Source organism: Muntiacus reevesi, chromosome 9 (assembly GCF_963930625.1).
Source record: "Muntiacus reevesi chromosome 9, mMunRee1.1, whole genome shotgun sequence".
Taxonomy (NCBI): Eukaryota; Metazoa; Chordata; class Mammalia; order Artiodactyla; family Cervidae; genus Muntiacus; species Muntiacus reevesi.
In genome coordinates, this window is record NC_089257.1 from 63766718 (window position 1) to 63786610 (window position 19893).

Here is a 19893-nt window from a genome sequence, read left to right on the forward strand (position 1 = left end):
CTGAGAAATCTGTATGCAGGTCAAGAAGCAACAGTTAGAACTGGACATGGAAAGGAGCACGTCAAGGCTGTATATTGTCACCCTGTTTATTTAACTTGTATGCAGAGTACATCATTCGAAATGCTAGGCTGAATAAAGCACAAGCTGGAATCAAGATTGCTGGGAGAATTATCAATAACCTCAGATACGCAGATGACACCACCCTTATGGCAGAAAGCGAAACACAACTAAAGAGCCTCTTGACTAAAGTGAAAGAGGAGAGTGAAAAAGTTGGCTTAAAACTCAACATTCCGAAAACTAAGATCATGGCATCTGGTCCCATCACTTCATGGCAAACAGATGGGGAAACAATGGAAACAGTGAGAGAATTTTTTTGGCTCCAAAAAAAACACCATCACTGCAGACAGTGATTGCAGCCATGAAATTAAAAGACACTTGCTCCCTGGAAGAAAAACTATGACTAACCTACAGAGCATATTAAAATGCAGAGACGTTACTTTGCCAACAAAGGTCTGTCTAGTCAAAGCTATGGTTTTTCCAGTGGTCATGTACAGATGTGAGAGTTGGACTATAAAGAAAGCTGAGTTCCGAAGAATTGATTCTTTTGAATTGTGGTGTTCAGAGTCCCGTGGACTGCACGGAGATCAAACCAGTCAATCTGAAAGGAAATCAGTCATGAATATTCATTGGAAGGACTGATGCTGAAGCTCCAATACTTTGGTCACCTGATGCGAAGAAGTGACTCATTGGAAAAGACCCTGATGCTGGAAAAGATTGAAAACGGGAGGAAAAGGAGGACAACAGAGGATGAGATGGTTGGATGGCATCACCAATGCAATGGATATGAGTTTGAGTAAACTCTGGGAGTTGGTGATGGACAGGAAGGACTGGCATGCTGCAGTCCACGGGGTCGCAGAGTCACACACAACTGAGCGACTGAACTGAACTGAACTGATGGGACCAGATGCCATGATCTTCTTTTTTTGAATGTTGAATTTCAAGCCGGCTTTTTCACTCTCCTCTTTCACTTTCATCAAGAGGATCTTTAGTTCCTCTTCGCTTTCTGCCATAAGAGTGGTATCATTTGCATTTCTGAGGTTATTGATATTTCTCCCAGCAATCTTGATTCCAACTTGTGCTTCATCCAGCCCAGCATTTCGCATGACATACTCTGCATGTAAGTTAAAATAAGCAGAGTGACAATATATAGCCTTGACGTACTCCCTTTCCAATTTGGAACCAGTCCATATTCCCATGTCCAGTTCTAACTGCTGCTTCTTGAACTGCTACAGGTTTCTCAGAGGCAGGTAAGGTGGTCTGATATTCCCATCTCTTTAAAGAATTTTCCACAGCTTTTTTCATGATCCTAACAGTCAAAAGTTTTAGTGTAACAATCAACGAAGCAGATGTTTTTCCTGGAATTCCCTTGACTTTTCTATGATCCAACAGATGTTGGCAATTTGATCTCTGGTTCCTCTGCTTTTTCTAAATCCAGTTTGAACATGTGAAAGTTCTCGGTTCATGTACTGTTGAAGCCTAGCTTGGAGAATTTTGAGCATTACTTTGCTAGCATAGGAAAAGAGTGTAATTGTGCAGTAGTTTGAACATTCTTTGGCATTGCCTTTCTTTGGGAAAAAAAAGAAAGGTGACCTGGGCTCTGGCCCAAAGAGGCCAGAGGGATGGCCCACTGCTGTTCTCAATTCTATGCAGGACAGGCTTCAAAAGGTGGCCAAAGGATTTCCCTGGTGGTCCAGTGGCTAAGACTCCATGCTCCCAATGCAGGGGGCCCAGGTTCAATCCCTGGTCAAGGAACCAGATCCCACATGACACAACTAAAATCAAAGACTCATAACTAAGACCTGATACAGTCAAATAAATAAATAAAAATGAATTAAAAAAAAAAAAGGTGACCAGTTTAAGCTGATCTCCTCCCTCCGCCACACAGGCCAAGCCAGAGGGCCGCACCCATGCTGAACTCACCATGGTTTCCACTCCACAGGCAATGGGGCCACAATGCCCTCCCGCGCCAGCCACATCAGCTCTGGTTCCTTTATGGGATCAATACCAATCTCTCTGGCAAATTCAAGAATTTCTGCAAGGAGGAGCAGGGGGGTGGCAAGGTGAGAGAGGTAAGAATGGGAGGGGGTGGATACAAAGAAGGAAAAATCACAATCAGTCTTGGGAGATAATGAGAGAGAGATATTGGTCTATGCCCCTGTTCCAGCTAATAGTTGGTCTTTGGCCCCAGTTCCTGACACTGAGCTCCTACATCTTGTGGGATTTCCTGTGATGGGAGGGTCTCCTGTTCCAATAAGGTGACTCTGGGTGGGCTCCTGGCTGTGACCTGGCCACCAGGAAGGCCAGTCATGATTAGAAGCTTGGAACTTTCAGTCTCACCGTCCGCATTCTCCAGAGAGGGGCTATAAAATGAGTTAGTAGGTGATCATACCTACATGATGAAGACTCCATAAAAATCCCTAAACTTGGGTTCAGAGAGCTCCTGACACTTCCACATGCCAGAAGAATGGCACATCCCAGCTCCATCGGCCAGGAGCTCCGGCACTTGGGACCCCCTCAGGTCTTGCCCTATGTATCTCTTCATCTGGCTGTTCACCTCTACCCTTTATCCTATCCTTTTTTGGGCTTCCCTGCTAGCTCAGCTGGTAAAGAATCCACCTTCAATGCAGGAGACCCCAGTTTGATTCCTGGGTTGGGAAGATTCCCTGGAGAAGGGATAGGCTACCCACTCCAATATTCTTAGACTTCCCTTGTGGCTCAGCTGGTAAAGAATCTGCTGCAACGAGGGAGACCTGGGTTCAATCTCTGGGTTGGAAAGATCCCCTGGAGAAGAGAAATGCCACTCCAGTATTCTGGCCTGGAGAATTTCATGGACTATATAGTCCATGGGGTCACAAAGAGTCAGACAAGACTGAGCGACTTACACTTTATGGGTCATCTCAGCAGAGGATTTTGGAGGCTGACATACCCAGGGACTAGGAAAGGCAAAAGGGACCAGCTGAAATGTAGCTAGCCAAGGACTATGTGTTCATTAATTTCACAAATATCTTCTGAGTACCTTCTATGTGCCAGTCACCATGTGCCAAGACTACAAGAGAAATGGCCTCTGTCCTTATGGAGCTTACATGCTGGTAGAAGAAACAGCCAGTAATGACATCAACAGATAAATATACAAGGAAGTAAAGCTTCTGATAAACATAATGAAGGCAGTAAGTGGGGTACGAGACTGAGACTGTCGAGGTGGAGGGGCACTCCTTTAGAATGAGTGGTTCAAAAATCTCTCAGAATGGTGACGCTTAACTAATTCTGTGGGAAACAGAGGAGCCAGGCGTGCAAAATAGCGAGCAAAGAGCTCTTGGGCAAAAGAGCAGGTGCAAAGGGCCTGCGACATGTAGCAGGCTGGCCTGTCTGGGGATGGCCAGAAAGGCCGTGTGCCTAGTACAGGGGGAGACAGGCGCTGAGTCAGCCTGGCCAGGTGGCAGGGCCGGCTCATACAGAGTCCTGCGCATCCCACTGAGGGCGCTGTGCTGAGAACAGTGCAAGATCACATGGAAGATTATGAAAAGCAGAGCGCTGACGGGATCTGCTTCACATTGCGAGCTCACTCTGGCACTAAGTGGAGCACAGACTGCAGGCGGAGGAGGAGAAGCAGGGAGGCAGACTGGGAAGCGGCCGCGAGCCCAGGAACAGAAAATGGGGGCTCCAACTCAGGATGTCTGCATGGGACTGAGCAGAAGAGAGGTTTTTTAATAAGAATCCTGAAAAAAAGTTAGACCCCTTTCAAAACAGCAAACCAAAAAGAATAAAATATTTAAGAAATAAGCTGAGGGGACTTCCCTGATGGATCAGTGGTTAAGACTCCACAGTTTCAAAGCAAGAGATGTGGGTTCAATCTCTGGTTGAGGAACTAAGATCCCACATGTCACATAGCACAGCCAAAAAAAAAAGGAACAAACAAACTGAATGAGAGGTGTGCAAAATCAAAATGAAGAAAACTTCCAGTCACCCCTGAAGAAAACAAAAAAAGATGCAAACGGAAAGGAACAGATATTCTTTGATAGGAACACCCAGGTTGACCTGGATGCATAACTTAACTGCACAGAGATGGCAATCCTCCACAGGCTCATTCATAAATTTAACACAATTTTCTCTAATTTTTTTCTACTAACAGTTCCCCAATACACAGCCCTCCCCAGAAAGACAGGGTGATTATAAAGTCCATGGGGAGATAAAGCAGACAAGATAACCATGAAAACTTTGAAAAAAGAAGAAGGGCATTTCAGCCTTACTAGATACTGGAAGGCTTATAACTTGAGCCTCAGTAATTCAGAGCACAGCTCTGTATGAACAGACAGCCTCAAAGAATAGAAGAGAAAGTAGACCCTCATGCACAAACGTGGCACTCAACCAGTGGGTGAAGGATGAGCTATTCAGTGAACAGTGTGGAGACAAACCTGAGGAAAACCTGAGAGCAGGGGAGCTTTTCTAACTATGATCAAAATTCAGGGGCCATATGAGAACTGACTTATACATTTAACACAAAGATTAAAAATTTCTACATAGCGGGACTCCCCTGGTGGTCCTGTGGTTAAGACTTTGTGCTTCCATTGCAGGGGGTGCAGGTGTGGTCCTTGGTTGGGAACTAAGATCCCACATGCCACACAGAGTGGCCAAAAAAAAATTTTTTTTTAATTTGAAATTCTTCATGGCAAGCAAACAATAATCCTATGCTATATAACTATCCTATCCTATCCTATCCTATCAGATCCACAGACACAACAGTTCTTCCCCCAAACTGGCTCACAAACCATCTGAACTATAAGCAAAATCTGTGTCTCTAGGTCTGCAACTCAGGTGAAATTCAAAGAAATCTTCACCCATCAAAATAGCATGGTGTTTCACAGTGAGGGCCCTGGAACTAGAAGACCTGGGTGTGGATCCTCACTGCCCTGTAGTAAACTGTATGACTATTAGGAAGTGACTTAACCTTTTGGTGCCTTGGTTTCCTCATCTGTAAAATGGGATAATAATAGTGCCTCAATCATGGAGTTGCTATGAGGGTTAAAAAGGAAATAACAGGTAAAGTTCTTTTGTATAGAGACTGGCACATGGTAGCACTCAATAAATTTTGTTGTTATTTTTACTAATAATGCTATTGTTGTTTTAAAAAAATACACAACCACTTCCTGATGGCTCAGACTGTAGAGTCCACCTGCAATGCAGGAGACCCGGGTTCAATCCCTGGGTTGGGAAGATCCCCTGGAGGAGGACTTGGCAACCCACTCCAATATTCTTGCCTGGAAAATTTCAGGACAGAGGAGCCTGGAGGGCTACAGTCCATGGGTTGCAAAGAGTTGGACAGACTGAGCGACTAACACACTTTAAGAAACCGAGTTTCCTCTAGCCTCAGGACATACTGTATTTTATGATATCCTCTACCATATTTTCATTTAAAATTAATCACTGATTTGACCCAAGGTCACCAAACTTTTTCCGTAAAAAGTAAATATTTTAGGCTCTGTGGGCTGTACAGTCTCTTGTCACGACTCAATACTGCCCCTACAGTGTGAAAGCGGCCATAAATGACATATAAGCAAGTAAGTGTGGCCGTTTTCTAATAAAACTTTATTTACAAAAGCAAGCTACAGGCCAGGTGAGGCCCACAGGCTATAGTTTGCCAGCCGTGGATGTAACCCAAAGATACCGAGCAGCCCCGTGCACGTTCCTGCCTCTACATTAGAAGGACGAAAATTAAATCAGCAACAACTGCCCTCACAGGACCATCACAACACCCTCGGGGCCTCTTACCATGCTCGCTGGGGATGTAGTTCTCATCATAGTCTTCCTCCAGAACCAGCTGGTCTCCTATGCGGATGGGTCTGCCGGCCATGATCGGTCTGGGCTCCAACGCCTAGATCCCCAACCCAAAGAGAAAAATCAGTGCCCCAGCTTAGAAGCAGAGAAGCTGGAGCTGGTCTTGGGGCACCTGGGCAGCCCAGCTCCTACAGGCCAGCTGAGTCAGAAAGGAGGTTTTTCCAGACACTGGGGAGAGTGGAACAGGGAACCAACAGCTCAGAACTTACAGGCCTTTTAGGCTCTGTACCTGGGAAAGTTCCTGGAGACACACCTCCCCCAAAGCCTTGCTGAAGACTCCATGGACCACAAAAGTTCTGGAAACCCAGCTCTCTCAAGGGTTTGATGTCATACACTTGCCCACAAAGATGAGTCAGAACTAACAGCCTTGACCCCTGCTAGAACACCCTAGTGAGACACCAAAATAGCTAGCAGCACACGCACCCCCGTACACCAATGTCCCCCAGTGCACTCAGGCTGTTTCAACACGTGGCCCTGTTTGCACATCCCTACTGACATTCAGCGAAGCCCTCAGGGAGCTTACAGTCTAGTGGAGGCAGGCACACAGCTTCACCAGCAGTAGGAGGCAGAAGAGAAACAACACATCCTGCTCTGGGGAGTATTAAGAAAGAGGTCACACACTCCCAGTGCAGGGATGAAGGCAGACTTTGTTAAGGAACTGGGTACAGAAGGCTAACAAGAGTTCTGAGAGCAGAGAGAAGAACCCAGGCAGAGGGAACAGCCTTTGAGGCAACGCCTTATGCAGCGCCAACGCCAGCGTGCATGGCAGGGACCACGGGGAAGCCAGGCCCGATCATGGAGAGCTTGGTGGATGATGCTGAAGGGCCTCGACTCTGCCCTGTAGCAGAGGGGAGTCACTGAGGGCTTTAGTGGAAGAAAGTAACACAGAGTGGCTTTTTTCAAGATGAGAACTTTGGCAGGAGTGGCCTGGCCGGATTGGAGAAGTGAGAGACCAGCATCAGGAAAATCACTAAAGATGCTACGGTTCCGGGGAAAGATGATGAGGACTTCAGTTAGGGCAGAAGCAGTGGGAATGGAGAAAAAGGGATAGACACAAGGGACGATGTGATGTTAGGTTTAACAGTGACAGAGTCAGTTCCTAGGCAGGTTGATAGGAAGCCCAGGATTCCTGAGGAGGAGAGGCGGGTCTGGGGCTCTGGAATTCTCAAGATAGGGGTCTGGAATTCTCAAGGAGGAGGAAAGGACAAACACCTTTTATTCTCTACATTCCTTCGTCGTAGGCATTCCTTAGCCTTTTTTCTCTTTAAGCCTGGAACTGATGATTACATAGCAAACAACTCAGTTTAAACTTTGTAATAAGGATAATATAACAATGTAGCCTGCTTGAGGAGAGTTTCTCCTTACTGAAAATCTTCTGGCTAATCCTGTTATCTTAAAATGTAAATTATGGCAATGGGTCTAGTAAGATCTTTACAACTTTGACACATTCTTTTGATTTATTGTAATAACTAATTTAAAAAGTATACAACTCCCTTGCTTAGACTAGCAAGAGGGGCATTCTCCATTCTCCTTCTGATGTCTATGTCAGAAGCTTTCGAAGTCCCTTTTCACTTGAATAAAACTCTGCTACACAAAAGTTCTTGAGTGATCAAGCCTGGTCCCTGGTCCCCAAGTTAAATCTTCTTCAGAGATCACGAATCCCACACTGTTCACCTAAGCTATCAACCGGACCAGGATGGGGGGGTGGGGCAAGAAGAGTGGAAAGGAACCCAACCTGAATGCAAGGTTTCTAGCTCAGGGACGGGGCAGTACCACATTCTTCAACTGACAGGCTGGTGTGGTTCCAGACCTGTTCCTCCCTTTGCATCCCTGCTCCTTCAACTACCTCAGGACCCCAGGTCACAGCACCAGTCCCCTGTGGGAGCTCGCACACTGAAGCCTGACGACGTCAGGACAAGTCAGCCTGCAGCCTGTGCAGACAGCCCCACTGAGGCAATGTCAGCCATCCCATTGTGACCAAAGGGAGCCTGGAGGAACTTTCTGACATCTCCTGCAGCCGCCTCTTCAGAAGCAGGCAGTGTTCACCTGGGGCGGCGAGCATGACACAGCCCTCGCAGCAGGGGAGTGAGCAGACAGACCTGGTCATCAGAAAGGAGGCCGGAATACAGCTCGTAAAGAATGGTCAGGAAATGGCCAGGTCAGTGACTCTGAATCTGCTCCAAGATTCCTGGAGGGGGGTCCCTGATAAACTCAAAGGATCTCTGAAGGACCATTCCATAGCCTTCGCTGCGCCCTGGCAGGTGAGAGATGGACAAGGGAGGTGTCTTGCCTTAGGACTCACAAAAGATGGTTCCCAGACTTCCCTGGTGGTACAGTGAAGAAGAATCCACCTGCCAATGCCAGGGATACAGGTTCGACCCCTGGTCTGGCAAGATCCCAGATGCCGCGGGGCAACTGAGCCCAAGTGCCACAACCGCTGAAGACCGCGTGCCCTAGAGCCCATGCGCCGCAAAAGGAGAAGCCACCGCAATGGGAAGCCCACGCGCTGCAGCTGGAGAGTAGCCCCTGTTCATCACAACTAGAGAAAGCCCAGGTGTAGCAACGAAGACCCAGCACAGCCAAAAATAAGCAAAAATGCTTTTTAAAAAAGATGTTTCCCTGTGTCTGTCACTGGACCAAGTGGAGCCGACCTTCTGCCACCCATCATTCCCACCATGGCACCTCCAAGCAGTAACTTAGGGCCTCAGGAAGAAAGGCTAAAGAAAGCAGCACTCTTCCCGGCAGTACTTAAGCCCAAGTGAGATGCTCTCTCCCTCCCCTAAGAACACGTAACACCTGTGGATGTAATGCTTGTAATGCCCCCCCATGCAGTCTACTGTAAGTAGGGCCCCGAAGTGGAAAAAGCAAAGCAAGAAGTACTGAGAACCAGGGCAGCAGAACGTGGTCCACAGGCTGGTGGCTTAAAGAGATCTCAGAATCTTTAATCCTGAGTCAGAGAGGAGAGGGAAAGGAAAGAAGAAAGGATCTCTATGGGTGGAGGAATCACAGTGGCCTGAACATCAGGCTGTTCCTTATTCAACAGGCAGTGATCTATACAAGGCACTGCACCAACTAACTCAGGGAATCTGAGAAGTTCTGCCTTTCACAGACTTCCCTATCCCTAGACACGTGCCATCTCCAGAAAGAGGGGGCAGGTAAAATCTCTTGTCTTCCTGGCAAAATGCCTCATTAGCTACTTACAGAACTGTCTGTGTTAAACTATTTATAAAGTTCGGGAAGAATGTGGAAAATCTAAATTCCTGAATCACTCAAATGTCAAACAAATCTTCTGCCGGAAAATAAATTAAAATGTGGGAGGTCTATTTCCTGGCTTCAGGAAAGAGGTAGCCAAGGACAGGGTGAAAAGAACAGGGACTGCAGGATTGAGGAAGGTAGTGGAAGAGAAACCATATTCATTTAACGGCAGCTGGAGATCACTTATTCATTCAAGACAGACTGGGTTGGCCCAAAATGTGCGTTTGGATTTTCCCTTAATATCCTACAGAAAAACCCAAATGAACTTTTTGGCCAATCCAATATTTATTTATTGCTGGGCACTGGAGAGGTGATTAAAAACAGATTCAGCTGCTACTCCCCTGGAACTGGTCTAGTGAGGCAAGGAGACAAACCAGTCATAGAAAAGTGTATAATTTTAATTGGAGAAGAGCTCTGAAGGAAATGTGCCTGATTTAGATGAAGCCCGTGCTGAGAAGTGACGAATGAATAGGTAGTCACCAGACAAAGAGAGGAGATAAAGGTGTTCTAACAAAGCAGCAGCAAGTGCAAAGGCCCTCCAACAGGAAAGAACACCAAGTGAGGAGAAGGGCTGTCAGAGATGATGCTGGGCAGGTGGGTGGCAGCCAGGTCACGCCAAGAACTTGGCCTGGAAGGTCCAGAGAGCTGGAAGTCAGGAAAGGGGTTTCCAGATACACATTTTGAAAGAGGTTACTCCAGGAGCCACTGGAAATACAGACAGGAACGGAGGCCAGGTTGGAAAGAAGAAAATCAGGGTAGCTGCAGAGCGATTAGGGAGGAAACCATGAGCCAATCTAGATGAGAGCTGATGATAACCTGGGCGAGAGGGAGTAAGATGAGAGGTCTAAGAAAGCAGCCCTGAGGTCAGCTTCAGCAAACACACGACACGTGTCCTAACATTTCCCACCAAGCCTGAGACCCTGAGGGACAGCACTGTCAACCTTGGCACCCTCGACGAGGCTTCAGGACCATCAACACTGCACTCCATGCAGCCCTTACCAACGAAGCAGATGAAACCTGATGACATGGGCATGCCACCAGGCCTGACACTCACTGAGCCACAGAGCTTCGGGGGAGGGTCACCCAACTGTCCTCACCCATCTCCTGCCAATCCCAGAATCTAGCAAAAAAAAAAAAAAAAAGAATGGCTCATATACCTCCTCCAGGAAGCCCTCCCTGACTAACCTCAGCCTCTCCTGTCAACTTACAACCACTCCAGGACAAAGCACACAGGTTTTCTTGTGTTCATAGGCATATAATTTTCCACATGACCTCTTCCATGGGAATCTGTTCTACCTCTCCTGTTGAACCACAGACTTCTGAGGCCATGCCTCTGCCTCCTTCTGCATTTTGCAACCAAGCCTAAAATAAGCTATGTAAAGGTAGGAGCTCGGTCACTGCTCTAAACCACTAACAGACAACCGATGAATCTCAAAAGCCAGAAGAAAACCACAGGAGCTTTGGTTCAACTGCCCTTCCCACACCAAAGTTCTCCTCTGTGCTTTGTGTCAGGTAGCATTAATAGTCGAAGCACCAGTTTGGGGGCCAGAAACAGACAAATTAAATCCCATCTCCCTTGCTCACCAGCTGCTTGACCTTAGGCAAGGTACTTCCCCTTCTCTAAGTCTCAATAACCTCATGCACATAACTCAAACAGCCATGATAATCTACCTCAAAAGGCTGTTTGAAGATGAAACAATACTTGTACCTAGTGCAGTCCCTGATACACAAAATATGTTAAATAAATTTAGCAGTATTACTGATATTACTGCCAATTCCACAGTTAGATCATTCTTAACTATTAAACGGTCTTTCTCACGTTAAACCAAAAATCTGTTTCTGAGAAACTTTCTCCCATTTGTCCTGTTCCACCCTTTGGACCCACAGAGAGCACCCAAGGCATCTCTACTCCAAGTCAAGTTTTCCCACCTCCCTTCCCTTCATCACATGCCATTGGTTCCCAGTTTCCCCACGTCGTGGTTACCTTCCTATGCATGTGGTCTAATTTAACAGGCACAGTCAAAAAGTTCAGCACACCTGCATACTCACCAAGCATACACACACATATGCATACTTAGGGTTCCCTGAGTATTATTTCTTCCACCCTGCTCAAACAATTATAAGGAAAGTTCACTACCAGAAAAGAGAAGATTTACTGGAGAAGGCATTGAGGAGAACACTGAAGCCATTAGAGTTGATTAGGTAGTGGTAATGAGCACAGTGGGAACATTCTTGGCTTTGAATCCAGCTCTATCACTTACCACCTGGGCAAGTTGCCTCAGTTTCCTCACCTGCAAAACAGGGATAACAACAATGTCTATCTAAAGGGTTATGAGGATTAAATGACTCAATACATGTAAAATACTCAAAACATAGTAAAATCTCAATAAATGTTAGCTGTTATTGTTGTTGTTCAGTTAGTAAGTCATGTCTGACTCTTTGCACCCCTACGAACTGCAGCACGCCAGGCTGCCCTGTCCTTCACCACCTCCCAGAGTTTGTTCAAACTCATGTCCATTGAGTCAGTGATGCCATCCAACCATCTCACCATTCACTTATTTAAAGGGTATAGTCTACATTGCTCCAGAGGACAGATCTAGTACCGGGGAATATAAATGAAGGCCATTCAGACATCCAATAACCACTTATTGAATGGTCAGGCACTGTGCTGTCAGGGCTACAAAGCTGGTAACACTTCAGCTCAGGCTAGCTATGAAGCCAAATATGTAAACACATGATTATGCAGTGTGTTAAGTGCATTAAGGGGAATAACAGAAAATAGAGCAGAATACAAAGGCAAGGGCAACCTATCCTACTTTGGGAGATCAGGGAAGACACTGCAGAGGAAAGGACCATTGAGATGGCTTTTGAAAGTTAAGGAGGAGCTCATCAGGATGAGGGACGAAGGTTATTTGGCGGCAAAAGACACAGCTGGTACAAAGGCAAAGAGGCAGAGCAGAGTACACGGCAGGTGCAGAGAATTAATGAAGACAACAAAAGCTTATATTCACTGAATACTTTCTATGTTCCAAGAACTGTACTAGTGCTGTATATAAATCATCTCACCACATCCTTTCTGCTAAACAGAGGTTTTTATAACCTCTTATTTTTCAAAAAATTAATCTGAGGCTCAGCAAATTTTAAAAAAAACTTTAACTTGCTCAAGGTTTCACAGCTAGTAAATGGCACAGCAGAATATGCATGCATCCATGTCTATCTGAATCGAAAGCCTTAAGCTCGTAAAAAACACCCTTTTAGATCTAGTTATTATCCCCATTTTACAGATGAGGGAACTGAGGCAACTTACCCGCTGGTAAGTGGCAGGGCTGGGATTCAAAGCCAAAGATGTTCCCAAATCCGTGCTCATTTGTTGTTTTTGTTTAGTCACTAAGTCGTGTGACTGTTTTGTGACCCCATAGACTGTAGCCCGCCAGGTTCCTCTCTCCATGGTATTTCCCAGGCAAGAAAATTGGAGTGGGTTGCCATTTCCTTCTCCAGGGAATCTTCTGGACCGAGAGATCAAACCCACATCTCCTGCATTAGCAGACCGATTCTTTACCACTGAGGTACTAAGAGAAGCCTCTGTGCTCATCACCACTACGTAATCAACTCTAATGTCTTCCACGTTCTCCTCAGGGCCTTCTCCAGGAAATATTTTCTTTTCTGGTGCTGAACTTTCTTTATAATAGTTCAAGCAGGGTGAGCAGCACACAAGGGACAATGGCAGGAGAAAGATGTACCATGGAAGGCAAGGGACACATGATAAATGGCTTGGGAGGATTGTGGCTGCATCTTGACATAACAAGGAGCCATCACAGGATTTCACAAAGGAGACCAGCCTGATCAGATCTGTAGTTTAGAGAGATGATTCTGACAGCTGTGTAAAACTAATTGGAGGAGGGCAAGAACAGAAGCAGAGAGATCACTTAGAAAGTTATCCTGAAAACACAGGCAAGAAATGATAAACGAAGTCAGTGGCTGTGAGAATGAAAAGGGCCAGATTCTAGGTGTTGTAGGAGGTAGAATAATAGTATCTGATGTCAGAAGTAAGTGAGGAAGAAACAAGAGGACAATCAGAGCACTTACGCCAGTATATTGTGATCATCTGTTCACTGCTATGCCTTGCCCAATAGCCCCACCTAGCATACTGCCTAGATATAGGAAATGCCTAACAAATATTTGCAGCATATTTTAGATGAATGAATTACAAGTGCAGACGTGGCTAAGTGAGTGAAGGGATGAAGTCCTTCACTGGGACAGGAGCTACAAAGAAGGAACAGATCTGGGCGACCAGGAAGGTTAGGTCAGCATTCAGCTGGGGATGATCAGAAAGCAAATGGACCTCAAGAAAAGAGGTCTAGATGGGAGCCAATTGGGGAGTAACTGTTAAATAAATACACAGTATCTGAAACTCTGGGTGAAACAGCCCCAAGACGGAGTGTGGTGGGTAGAAAGGAGGGGCTTGCGAAGGTTGATGGGGGGAGGGGGGGCTGGGACTAGAAAAGCAGAGACAGAGGAGTCGTAGAAGGCAAGTGAGGAGGGCACTTCCAGACGGAGGTGGATTTTTTAATCAATGCAAGGAAAGAAAAACACAAAAAAACTTACTATCTTCCCCAGCTGACCAAAAGACGGCAGAAAGTTGGGCCTGTCAGGATTCGGACACCGGGGAAGCTTCCCCAAGAGAGAAGTATTCAAGCAAGGTTTAGAAGGCCGGCCTTACACACTTAACTCCGAACAGGACAAACGAGCTAGAGCCCCTGCCAGCCCACACTCGTGGCCCAGAGCCCACTCTCACTGCCCCGCCAGCACTCCAGCCCAGGCCCTCCCGCCACTCAGATTTTGGATACAGCCGCACTGAGCGCTCCATCTTCACTTCTTCCTTCAGTTCCCGCCCACACTCGTGCACATCCCGCTGGGTGGCACAGGAATGTGCCTCGATTCTCCCGCTTCCCTCTCTTCCCCGCCACCCAACCTCTCCCTCCAGGGCGTTCTCACCTGTCCCCCAGCCCGGGAGGCCCAGGGCGCTAGCTCCCGACTCTACGCGGCCTCCCCAGCACCACCCCGGCTCCCGCTTCCAGGGACGCCGGGGTGTTGCCCTGCAGCGGCCAACAACCACTTCCGGAAAGGGTACCAGCCTAGCAACTGAGGGTCCCGCCTCTACCTGTAGTCAATAGGTCTCCGAATGAGAGCCTGGAGTCGGATTGGTTAAAGGTCCCGTCGAATCACGGAGGCGTTCTGCACGTTTCCCGTTGTATGATGGGAAATGTAGTCCAATATAGTAGATTGGTTTCCGCCTGAGGTTAAAAGAGCGTTCTGAACTTAGACATGGGGGCAATTTCTTCCCGGGCAGGAAAGGATCATTCACGGTATCAACAGTAACGTGTATTAACTAAGGTAATTTTTGGTCATCATTTTTAGTAGTATAATTAACTTCAGGTGAATAATACACTGATCCTCAATAATCAACCTACAGGCTTTAATAAACAAAAGACTCTCACGTGCCACTCAGGAGTTAAGAGACCACTACCCATCTTTTTACTGGAGCGCAGGGCTCAGTTTGCATCTCTGCAAGAAGAGGATAATAATATCTGTCTTAACTATTTAAAAATTTTCTGTTTAAGAAGAAGTAGCACAGGGCGTAGCCCCGCCACACACCCTGTCTAGCAGAAGGGTTACTAATAATATAATTTCAAAGGCTTTAGTTTTGTTTTCACAAGGGCAAATCTTCCTTCCTCTTACATATCCTTAACCTCCCGAGGAAATTTAGGACAATTCCAGCTCTGGCCACTACATTAATGGTGTAGGGAAAGAACAATTGGCCCGGTAGCAGTGGTCAGGCTCTCTCATCCAACTCCACTCATGTCCTACGGCTGAGGTCATGTGTGGTACTGTGAGCACCCATCCGGCACATTGTGGTGTGCTTGCTTGGCTGTCCTATATAATCACCACCTGTGACGCTCTTGTGGGCGAGTTGAGTTGTCGCTGCTGCATCAGCCATTAGAGAGTAAAGCACATCTGCCTTGCTTTATTTATGTATATTTATTCACAGTGTATTTATTCACTGTGAATAAAGAATGTCTGCGGTTCCTATGGCTCCTTATATCTTCTTCCAGCTTTGCCTTGGCTACCCTGGGTTCAATGATCAGCAAGACAAATAGGAAAACCAGGGAGCGAAAAAGTGAAGTTACGTGTTTGCCAAGAAAGATGGATCATCTGGAGCAGCTCCTGACAGGCTTCATGGGGGAGAGGCCTCTGGCTCCTGCTAAGCCGAGAAACTAGATCCTAGAAGGAGGAACTCAGACCAGTGTTCCTGTGGATCCCAAAGCAGATATCTAGAATGTATTCCTCCTGTTTAACTTCAAGTCTTTCCTGTGGCAGTCCTGCCTGTACTCCTTTTTTTTTCTTTCTCTCTGTAGAGGACAAATCATGGCCCCCTCTTCTTCTCCACACTCCTTAGAAGTCTCACAACCACTGAAGCCCACTCTAGAGCCCAGTGCTCTGCAACAAGAGAAGTCACCACAATGAGAACCCCCTATACACAACTAGAGAATAGCCTCTGCTCACTGAAATTAGAGAAAGCCAGAGCACCACAATGAAGACTGAGCGCAACCCCCCCCAAAAAAAGTCTCATAGAGGGGCCAAGGGACAGATTGGGAAGAGACTCTGAGAACTCACCAGTTCATCTACCACAGTCCTTGCACAAAACTGGGGTTCAATAAATCATTCATAGATTTGGTCCCTCCATCCAAGAACTTGCAATTAATCTAGCTGACATTAATTGCCATCAAAATTCTTAGCTTTTATTCCTTAGTTTGTGTCCCTTGCTCTCTCATGGGGAAAGCTAATAAAATAAGGGTTACTATAGGATTAATGAGGTTACCCCACACAGATAAGCAATTTGCATTCTATCAGGTTTCCCTGTAGATTTGTACTCAGAAATGCAAACTAATTTCTAACTGCCCTTAGGCAAACATAATTAACAAAGCAAGTCTTTGGGGGAAAATAACAAAAATGACACATCAGTTGATATGCCAGTACAGTAAGTCCCCTACATATGAAAGAGTTCTGAGAGCCCATTCTTAAGTCCAATTTGTTCTGAAGTCCAACAAAATTAGCCTAACTAATTTCTTACCTAACTAACACAATCAGCTATATAGTACTGTAATACAGTATTGTAATGGGTTTATAATACTTTTCACACAAATAATATGCACATAAAAAGACAAACAAAAAATAAAACATTTTTAGTGTCATAGCACCTTGAAAAAGTACAGTAGTACAATACAACAGCTGGCATCTAGGAGCTGGCATCGAGTGAACTAGCAAGAAGAGTTACTGACTGGAGGAGAGAGAAGAGGTGGGAGATGGGAGAGCTAAAGGATCATCAGCCATAGGAGACAGAGGGCAAGCTGCAATTTGATTCACACCTGACATTGATGGCACAGGTTCTGGTTCCTTGCTGAATTCAATTCTATCTACTCTCTTGAAAAAACAATCCAGTAATGTCTAGGTAGTTGTTCAGTCACTCAGTCATGTCCGGCTTTTTGCGACCCCATGGACTGCAGCTTCCCTGTCCTTCACCATCTCCCACAGTTCACTCAAACTCATGTCCATTGATTTGGTGATGCCATCCAACCATCTCATTCTCTGTCGTCTCCTTCTCCTCCCGCCTTCAATCTTTCCCAGCATCAGGGCCTTTGCTAATGAGTTGGCTCTTCACATCAGGTGGCCAGAATACTGGAGCTTCAGCTTCAGCATCAGTCCTTCCAGTGAATATTCAGGGCTGATTTCCTTTAGGGTTGACTGGTGTGATCTCCCTGCTGTCCAAGGAACTTTCAAGAGTCTTCCAACACCACAGTTAGAAAGCATCAATTCTTCGGTACTTAACCTTCTTTTTGGTCCAACTCTCACATCTGTACATGACTACTGGAAAAACCATAGCTTTGACCATACAGCCCTTTGTCGGCAAAGTAATGTCTCTGCTTTTTAATACACTGTCTAGGTTTGTTGTAGCTTTTCTTCTGAGGAGCAAGCATCTGGGTAGTAGCTCTTTTTTTTTTTCTCATCACAGATAACATGGTGGCACCGGATTGCATTCTGAATGACTGCTATAAACTTTGTGTACCATTCTACATTTAGATCTGGTGCCTCAAAAACCAAGTGCCCCCTCAAATAAACAAAATTATCTTACCATTTCCTGTGTCATGAATCTCTTTAGGTTCTTCTTCCTCCTGTCTCTCTTCATCTTTTCTCCTGGCCTCCAATTCCATCAGGTCTTCACATTCTCATCTTTGAAAGTTCACAACTTGGAGGTTCACATGTAGAGGACTTACTATACTATATCCAGTGAGTGAGGAAGCAAAACAGAATTTCACACATTGTAGATTATCCTTTGCAGTCAGGAATGAACATTTAGGAGTGATTTTTTTTTTAATAGATGGGGGAGAAAAAAACAAATTATTCTCAAGTGTTATGCCACACTCCCAAGTCAGAAACCCCACTGTTAGAACTTTTTCTTCTCTTTTCATACTGTTTATTGTAATATACAGAAAACCATTTTTATAATAAGAAGAACATTCAATCCCACCTTTTTTTTTTTTCCAAAAAGTATGTAGAGATGTGAAATGTTTCCTCTACACTTTTGATCCACCTTACTTAAAGTTGCAAACTGGGGGGACTTCCCTGGTGGCCTAGTGGCTAAAATTCCATCCTCCCAGTGCAGGGGACTTGGGTTCAATCCCCTGTCAGGGGACTAGATCCCATATGCCCCTACCAAAGATCCTGCCTGTTGCAACTAAGATGGTGCCACCAAATAAATAAAATTTTTTAAAGAAATAAATAGCATTACAAACTAGAGACTTCCCTGGTGATCCAATGGTTAAGACTCCATGCTTCCACTGTGGGGGGTGTGGGTTCAATCCCTGGTCAAGGAAGTAAGATCCTGCATGCTGTGGGGCCAATAAATAAAGTAATAACCTTTAAAAAAATAAAATTTCAAACTGCCTTTCCATCTTCCTTCTCTGCTTTATTTATCTTCAAAGAGCATATCACCATCTGAAATGCTATAATTTTTATTTCTTTATTGTCTGTCTTCCTACCTTAGAATGCATAAGCTACATTAGGATAGGGATTCTGTCCATTTTATTTATTGTGTCCACAGTGCCTAAAACAGTGCTTAGCATGTAGTAGGCATTAAACAAATTTGCTGAATGAACGAATGAGCAAAAGAAGGAAGGAAAGAATCCCACACTTCAGACAGAGGAAATCTCTGTTGACATTTCAGTCCCCACCTTTGCTGAAGACTTTTTAATGTCTATGCAGATGTAAATTTATGTGCAAACTGTATATGCACATGTGCATACATTCTAATTTTTACAGAAATGAGATCAAAGGTACATATTATTCTACAATGTCAAACAACTGAACATGTCATAAACATTTGAGGGTGAGCTCATAGAAGTTACTCCACTCCTTATAACGGTTATATAAGATTCCATTGATTGAATGTCTCATGTCCCTATTGATAATCATTTTTTTGCTTCCAAAGTTTTGATGTTGTACATAATGTTGAAATACTGTTGGATTTTTGTTGGATAGGATCCTAGAAGTGACACTGCTCAGAGTTCACACTTTTTATGTTTTTACGAACATTGCCACATTTCTCTCTAAAAATGGAGTAATTTACAGTCCAACCAATACCTTCACCAACATCAAATATTACCAATGTGAGAGGCAAAAATAAATAAATGATGGTGGTTATCTAAATATTATTTTGTGTGCTTTCACTATTAATGAAGTTGAACTTTTTTTCGTATGTTTAGTGGCCATCTGAATTTCTTCTATCAAATATCTGTTCATATTCTTTGTTCATTTTCCCCAGGTTGTTGGGGGTTTTATAGACTTATAGAAGCTCTTTGTATATTATAGACATTTATCATTCGTCTCTTTACTGTGTGACAAATACATTGTGTGACCAGGGCTCAAACCCATACTCCTATGATTGCTTACCAGGTGATTTCTCTGGTGGCTCAGTCAGTAAAGAGTCTTCCTGCAATTCGAGAGACCTGGGTTCCATCCCTGAGTCAGGGAAGGTCCCCTGAAGGAAATGGCAACCCGCTCCAGTATTCTTGCCTGGAGAATTCCATGGACAGAGGAGCCTGGTGGCCTACAGTCCATGGTGTCACAAAGAGATGGACACGACTGAGTGACTTTCATTTTCACCCTTCATCTCTTTATTGTGTGACAAATACATTGTGTGACCAGGGATCAAACCCATTGCCCCTGTAGTGGAAGTGCGGAGTCTTAACCACTGGATTACCAGGGAAGTCCCTGTAGTTTTGTTTTTTTAATGTTGAGCTCTTTGATCTATCTGCAGTTTGTTTTTAGATGAGATAGGGATTTAGTTTTCTTTCCTCCCAAAAGGCAGCCAATTGTCCCAACAACAGTTATTAATAAATGTATCCATTTCCCTTTAGTATGAGTGTCATTTTTATTATATACAAGGTTCCCCCATATATATATATATTTGTATATTGATTTTTGTTTAACCTGTGTCTAATCACCTTATTGGTTAGGATTTCTCTATCCATATTATGTGATTTGTAAATAATGATCCTTTGCTTTCTAACATTTGTTCCATTTTCTCATCTTACCAAATTAGCTAGACTGATCTAATCTGAGATAAGAGTGGTGATAATGATCTTCTCTTTCCTAAAGTGAAGTCACTCAGTCGTCCAACTCTTTGCC

At 45.0% G+C, this 19893-nt stretch overlaps 1 protein-coding gene across 12 annotated transcripts in view; it reads right to left on the reverse strand.

The window, feature by feature from the left end:
- Nucleotides 1-14255, reverse strand: part of CEP164 (centrosomal protein 164) — a 71060-nt gene extending 56805 nt beyond the window's left edge. For all 12 annotated transcript variants that reach the window (XM_065944945.1, XM_065944940.1, XM_065944939.1 and 9 more), the window contains exons 1-3: nucleotides 14143-14255; nucleotides 5827-5929; nucleotides 1981-2092 (exon numbers count right to left, since the gene is read on the reverse strand). In XM_065944945.1, the coding sequence (XP_065801017.1) occupies nucleotides 1981-2092; nucleotides 5827-5908 (194 nt within the window). In that variant the 5' untranslated portion in view covers nucleotides 5909-5929; nucleotides 14143-14255. The remainder of the gene's footprint in view (nucleotides 1-1980; nucleotides 2093-5826; nucleotides 5930-14142) is intronic.
- Between the last annotated feature and the right edge of the window lie 5638 nt (nucleotides 14256-19893).